This window comes from Dioscorea cayenensis, chromosome 6, assembly GCF_009730915.1.
Source record: "Dioscorea cayenensis subsp. rotundata cultivar TDr96_F1 chromosome 6, TDr96_F1_v2_PseudoChromosome.rev07_lg8_w22 25.fasta, whole genome shotgun sequence".
Taxonomy (NCBI): Eukaryota; Viridiplantae; Streptophyta; class Magnoliopsida; order Dioscoreales; family Dioscoreaceae; genus Dioscorea; species Dioscorea cayenensis.
The window spans coordinates 19,038,514-19,046,117 of record NC_052476.1 but is presented as its reverse complement, the minus strand read 5'-3'; the positions used below and the strand labels follow the sequence as shown (position 1 = coordinate 19,046,117).

The following is a 7,604-nucleotide window of genomic DNA, read 5'->3' as shown; positions in this document are numbered from 1 at the left end:
TTTCGTTAAAATAAATTTGACATAAATTTTGGATACTAACGATGAATGCAAAATGATAATATTTTTTTATTCTAATAATGATCATTAATACTTAATTAACTTGTTAAAAATTAAATAGTTCTTACCTACCTCACTAAAGCCACACTAAAGCCAAACAAAAGTATATATATTTTATTTCTTCTTCTGAATGCTTTGACATTTCAGGTCACTTCCCAAATTAAACTCCCTCCTTATATATTTTTAAATATAATTGGAGAAAAACTATTTAAAATTATAAATTTGATAAATTGGAAAAAACTATTTAAAATTATAAATTTGTCATTTATCAATTTTTTTTTTAGTACTAAAGTTTGAATGGCAATCAAAAGAATAACTCATTGTTCTTGAATAGGATGTTAGAAAATGATACATGATCATCCTCTTCTATTATATATATATATATATATATATATATATATATATATATATATATATATATATATATAATATAATATAAATACAAATTTAATGCATATTTATTTTATCTTTGAAAGGCATGTTAAGACAAGAATGCTCAATTTTCAAAGGAAACATATATAAAGTAAGAAAAATTAATATGCCATTTGTCACAGTAAAGTGTCTTACTTGGTAGCCAAGAAATATGACTTAATTTTATCCTAAAAATTTTAAATTGAATATTTCTTTAAATGGTTTAAGAAAGTTAAATTTAATATTTGGGGAATTTTTTTTTCTTATAAATAAAAAAATTCTAGAAACTATAGTTGATGTTTTGATTTATTCTAAATAAATAAATATTTATCCTCCACAAATTACTTGAAATAAAGGGAGACATATAAATAAAATTAATTTTTTAAAATATAAATAAAATGCAATTACTAAACATTTTAGAGTTGGGAAGGTTCTTTTATGAATATAACATTGATTAAGTTTTTCTGAAAATGGTGATAATTTGGGATGTTATAGATTTTTCTACTTTTTTATGACTGAAAAATATAGTATGAATTAAATTTGTCCAAATTTAAGCAATAAAATACTTAAAGCAAACAGAAGCGATATATCATTTAGCAAATTAAATGGTTTTAATTAATTTTTTTTTTATTAATATCTAAAAAAAATTATAAATTCTTTTATTTATATTACTTTTTACATATATACATGTATTTTAGTTATAATTGAGTTTTGCAACAACCGTCCACTTCTACTTAAAGCTTTGTCAATGGACAAATAAATACAAAGGTGCTACAGTTATAGTGGTTTATCGACATTCTATGAATTTATTAATTTTGGAAGGCACTACGTAAGGTAATGAAAGTCCACCATGTGTATTCAAAAAAATTTACAAAAACTATATTGTACTAATAATTTTTCTCCGTCATACAATCTTGGAGATACAATTCCCACATAACAATATGTGAATAGTATTATTATATTACTATTATATATGGTTTCGACCTTTGCACCTACTCATCCATTTTTCACGTGACAATCCATTGAACCATGCAATGGTTGTCTGTAATTTATAATTGCATCAGTTTTTTTTGGGGGAAAAAAGCCACTAGTTTTACTATCATATAGGCACTTCCATTGCTTTGAAAAGGGTATGTGGGTAACCATATATATATATATATATATATATGTTAAATATTATAAATTTTGTCCATATGAAAATATTAATAAAATTAACAGGGTAGTTCAAGATGTTGAAAAAATAAAAAAATAAAATATAAAAAATAAAAATAAAAGCAGGGTTGTTCAAAGAGTACAAGCTTAGGTTATTTAAATAAATGAGTTTGAATTCTTGCTAAAAGAAAGGCTTTTTTTTATTTTTTATTTTTTATAAAGCTATTCTTTAGGGACCTATGAGTCATTGAAAAATATTACTAAAGATAATATTTTATTTAAACCCTTTATAAGTGTACATATACAAGAGTTTATATGTAACGAAAATTTTCATGTGCTTATACGTAACCATAATTTTCATGTGCTATATAAAATTAAGATTTATTAAATTACTTATATGTATTAGGTAAATTCTCTCATCTGATGATAAGTATATAATAAAAATTTTACTTCAATGATTAAATAATTTCCCGTCATGAAAACTGTTGGTATATCTTTTTAAACAAAACAAATTTTTTTAATTACTATAACTGATTTTTTGAAAGGTTTAACAGATATTTATTATATAAACAAATAAATATAATTAAAATTTTTAAATATTAATACTATATTTAATAGAAATATGCAATAAAAAAATTTAAATTTTTCCTTAAATCTCTCCCATAGCAAATTATACATGGAATATATTTATGACATGAAGTGAGATTTTTTTTTGGTAGTTATAGTTTTACAATATCTCACCGTAACTCACAAAATTCCAAAGCACACTTCCCCATTTTTTTTTCTTATTTTCCAACAAACTCATATATATATATATATATATTAATAAAAAAAAATAAAAGATAAAATTTAAAATTTTAAAAAAAAATATAAAAAAAAGCTGACGTGGAAATTACATATGTGTGTGTTTTAAAACCCTAACAAATCAGTGTTTGTCTGTGTGTTTTAGAGACTCCAACAAGTCATTTGGCGCTCTCTCTCTCTCTCTCTCTCTCTCTCTCTGGTTCTCTCTCTCTCTCGCTCGCTTGATTCTCTGGGCTACGATTACGTCAAGTGTGCCGGAGATACGGCCGGGGCATACCTTATTGGCGGTGGAGGGATCGCCGGAACTTTGTGGAATGGAATTGGAGTCTGGTGCACAGGCACCGGAGAGGCGATATTTGGTGAGTGGTTTCTCTTTTTAATGATTCGTTCTCGAAATTTGTGTTTTTTTTTTAAATTTGTGAGTTTATTGGTTTGAGTGATTATTGTTGTGGTTTTGTGGATTTTGAAGAAAATTATTGTGTGGAGTTTTGGTGATGGAGGATTTGATTTTTGGACTATTGGGTTTGAAATTTTTGTCAAAGATTGGAACTTTTTGTCTTTTTCCTTCTTTGAGTGTAATGACTTTTTAATGTTCTTTTTTTTTGAATTTGGGTAGAGTTTGCATGAAAGTGGATTTTGATTGCTATTTTTGATGGTAAAGGTGGATTCTTGCAGAAAACTTGAATTATTAACATTGTTCTATAATCGGTTGAAAGATTTTCGTATAAAACTTGCAGACTTTAAAAAAAAAAATTTGAATTTTATGCATTGTGGAATATTGGCTGAGGGAAGTAAGATTCAACTTTTTTTTTTCTCATTTTTTTTAATGAAATATCAAAATTTTTCCTTTTTCTTCGTTTATGGTTCATTGACATCATAGCATAATTTTTGGCAGTTAGTTACAGTAACCGTAAAGCAGTTGATGTTATTGTCTATGATTCATTTCACATCAACGTTGTGCATAGTATGGTTCCCTGTTTTGAATCCTGTAATTTGAAACTTTTGTTTATGTCCTGCAGAAATCTTATAGAACCACCCTTTTGTTGGCCTACCAGAGCTTTGGTGTTGTTTATGGAGACCTGAGCACTTCTCCCATCTATGTGTATAAGAGTACGTTTTCAGGAAAGCTGCAACTCCATGAACAGGATGCCGAAGTACTTGGAGTCCTCTCTTTGGTTTTCTGGACTCTCACTCTGATTCCTCTTTTGAAATACATAGTCTTTGTTTTAGGAGCCGATGACAATGGCGAAGGTGTGCTCAAGGGATCCCCTAATTATGTATTTGGATTTCATGCCTGTTCTGATTCATCCTGTGTGATATTTTTACACCAGTAACTTGATAATACCTCTGCAGGTGGGACATTCGCCCTCTATTCATTGATGTGCAGAAACTCAAAGATGGGGCTTTTGAACAATTTTAACACGGTGCATGATCACCTATCTGTTTATAGAATGGAAACATCTCAGAAAGAAACAAAGACTAGTGTGTTGATAAAGAATTTTTTTGAGAAACATCAGAGCTCTCGCATTGTTCTGTTGCTTGTGGTGCTCCTGGGAGTCAGTATGGTTATTGGCGATGGTGTCTTGACTCCAACAATGTCTGGTAAGTTTATGTGCTTTTCAAGAAGTTACATAAAATTTTTTTTATGACAATTGTTTTTTATAGAAGAATTAGTTGACAAAGGATGCCAAAATCCATTTTGAACTCAATATCTGCGTCCTAGTCAGCCTGAGGTGCTTTATATTTTATTTTTTTGTTAGTTATTGGTATTATTATTAAAATAAACACTCTTTGATCAATAGATGTATTCTGTTTGCTAAAAGAGATACTTCTGGCAGTGCTTTTTGCAACCAAGTGGAAATTGTTTAGCTTTCCTGCAATTATTACTAATTGTTGATTTACTGGACTCTTTTCAGTGCTTTCGGCAGTGTCTGGCATCAGAATAAAGGTTCCAAATTTACACGAAAGTAAGCTACATTGATTACTCTTCTAGAATATTATATTTGGTTAGTTATTAAATGGTTCTTTTGTTTGAAAATTGACTAGCACTTCTGTTATAAGATAATGGATGGTGAATGCTTCTCTTTGACCGTTGAAAATTACTCCATTGAGTAATATAGTTTTAGTAACATTTTTGTGATTCTCATGCTATGACAAGCTCACATTGACTACTAAGCTTTATTTTTAATCTGTGGGGTTTGGCTATCACAAGGGCTTAGGCAGTTAGTCTCAGGACTTCTTAATCTGCAAGTCCTAGCTTATCAATTACATGGGCTTGTTGTTGTTTATAATTTATTGAATTTTTTATTTAGTCAAAGAGGATTACTTTCTCCAATCAAACTTCGAGTATTTTATTTTTAAGCATACTCATTGTCTGTGTTTATGTTTTAAATTTTTTGTCATTTATGCAGATTACATGGTATTCACTGCATGTATTGTGTTAATGGCCCTTTTTGCACTGCAACACTATGGGACTCATCGGGTTGGCTTTCTTTTTGCTCCAATATTGATTGCTTGGCTTTGTTGCATCAGTGGAATAGGCATTTACAACATTATCAAGTGGAACCCTGGTGTTGTTCGTGCTGTCTCACCATATTATATTTATAACTTCTTTAAACTAACTGGGAAAGATGGCTGGAGTTCACTTGGAGGCATTGTTCTTTGTATTACAGGTTTGTGGCATTTTTTTTATCCTATCGAGCACTTCTTTCATCTTGCTGATGTTATGGCATGATCTCTTAATCAGGTGCTGAGGCCATGTTTGCAGACCTTGGTCATTTTTCAAAATTTTCAATTAGGGTAAGACTTTTAGAGTTCTGAACTTTTCTTCTGTCATGGCACTATTGCAGTTTGTTTTCTTTTGAACTTCATTTATGAATTTAATAACTTGTGGTAATGAACTCAGTAATCTCCTTTTTTTTTTCCTTTCTGATGATTAAATCTTTGTAAAAATGTTCACAGATACTTTTTATAATTTACATTTTTCTACTCTTCATGAAGTTATTCTTTAAGCCACCGGTGTTGTTTAATGGCAGAAATTATAAAATGTATCTCCCATGCAATTTATCATATAAAGTACTCCGTTTAGTTTGTTGTATACTGGTTTTTTCTTTTTTCAAAATAATGTTCTGCCGTTTATAAAATCAAATACATGAATATATGTCTTTACGGCAGATGGCATTTACAGCTGTAGTTTATCCCTGCTTGGTTTTGGCCTATATGGGTGAAGCAGCGTATCTCACTAAGCACAATGAGGATCTTCAGAAAAGCTTCTACGAATCCATTCCAGGTATTATGATAATCTTTTGGTTTATATTTGATGTCTAATTCCTGTTCTCTTTTTTGGACTTTACAGGGAACGTGATATAAGAATTGAATGAAATAAGAATTGAACTTGATATAATAGCAAGAAAATAATACATATAACTGAGAACTAATGTTCCCATACCAAATTGTTTATTGTTTCTTGATTGTGAACCCTCACTTGATTTGTAAACATTATGTTTGGATTCATTGAGCCATTCTGTTATATCTTTCCCAGTTTTCCTTATGTGCTCTTTGCAATTGTTACCTCCAGAACAAATATTTTGGCCAGTGTTTGTCATTGCGACTCTGGCGACTGCAGTTGGAAGCCAGGCAATAATTTCAGCAACTTTCTCCATTATCAGTCAGTGTCGAGCATTGGGCTGTTTTCCTAGAGTGAAGATCATACACACTTCAAGCAGCATTCATGGGCAGATTTACATACCAGAGGTCAACTGGCTTCTAATGTTCTTATGTCTTGTTGTCACAATTGGTTTCAAGAACACCGATACAATTGGAAATGCATATGGTATGTATTTCCTTTTGACAACTCCATGGATATCGTATGTTTCATTTGATTAATCTTTTATTTTTATCACTCAACAGGCCTTGCGGTGATCATTGTGATGTTCGTTACAACATGTCTAATGTTCCTCATCATTGTTACTATTTGGAAGCGAACTGTGTTTTTAGCGCTGCTCTTCATTGTCTTCTTTGGATCATTAGAGTTGCTCTATTTCTCGGCATGCCTAACAAAGGTCCACAATGGGGGTTGGCTTCCCCTAGTCTTCGCACTTCTCGCCCTTATCGCAATGTCTGCATGGCATTATGGCACCTCCAGGAAGCAATCCTTCGAGCTCCAGAACAAAGTCTGCCTTGATCAGCTCCTCAGCCTTGGGCCAAGCTTAGGCCTTGTCCGTGTTCCCGGCATTGGCCTAATCTATACTACTACTGTCACTGGTATCCCGCCCATGTTCGCGCACTTTGTGACAAACTTTCCTGCATTCCACAGGGTATGTGTATTTGTTTGTTTGCAAACACTGACAGTCCCAAAAGTTCTCCCCGACGAGCAGTTTTTGATCGGTAGAATTGGTCCTCCTGAGTACCATATTTTCCAGTGTATCGTCAGGTATGGGTACAAGGACCTCAGATGGGACAGTGATGAATTCGAGAACCAACTTCTTTTGAAGATAGCTGAATTTTTACAGAGACCTGAATCAAATGGCGAAATGTCAGTAGTCAGTGGTAAGCATTCTGATACAGTGGTAAGCGCAATGGCACGAATTGGAGATACTAGAGAGGTTAAAAAGAAAGTGAGGTTTCGGGGAGTTGGAGTTAAGCAAGAAGTGAAGGAACTCATCGAAGAGAAGGAATCCGGTGTCGCATACATGATGGGTCACACTTGTGTTGTTGCTCATGAGTCTTCATCATTCATCAAGAAGTTCACCATCAATGTAATTTACGGTTTCCTTCGGAGGAATTCTCGCCGGCCTGCTGTTGCTCTCGGTGTTCCTCACACATCTCTTATCGAAGTCGGTATGCTTTATATTGTGTGAGTTTTTTGTTTGACACAGAATACACATAAGTTCTTGTTTTGGTGATCAGATTTTTCAGAATGAATGATACGGTAAATTTCAGAAGACATAGTTTGACATAGTCACAGCTCTGTTTCTGTTGTAGTTTGTAGTTGAAATACAAGAACTTGAAAAAAACAATTGTCAAAAGAGAGAGAGAATGAAGATGAGGTTTTGAATTTTCATTGTAAATATTATGATCAGTTTGTGTACGTTTTTTTTTGGTATTTGAAATAGAATTACAGTATTTAATTCAGTTCTTGTCCTTTTTTGTTTAATTTAAATTCAATGCTCTGTTTAATA

General features: G+C 31.6%; 1 protein-coding gene across 1 annotated transcript; it reads left to right on the top strand.

Moving 5' to 3' along the window:
- The first annotated feature begins 2,590 nt into the window (after positions 1-2,590).
- Positions 2,591-7,384, top strand: LOC120262990 (probable potassium transporter 13). Its single transcript, XM_039270915.1, has 9 exons — positions 2,591-2,783; positions 3,444-3,675; positions 3,778-4,026; positions 4,341-4,391; positions 4,836-5,096; positions 5,171-5,223; positions 5,599-5,713; positions 6,002-6,256; positions 6,334-7,384. The coding sequence occupies exons 1-9, from the start codon at positions 2,739-2,741 to the stop codon at positions 7,281-7,283; spliced, it is 2,211 nt and encodes a 736-aa protein (XP_039126849.1). The 5' UTR covers positions 2,591-2,738; the 3' UTR covers positions 7,284-7,384.
- Positions 7,385-7,604: the final 220 nt, after the last annotated feature.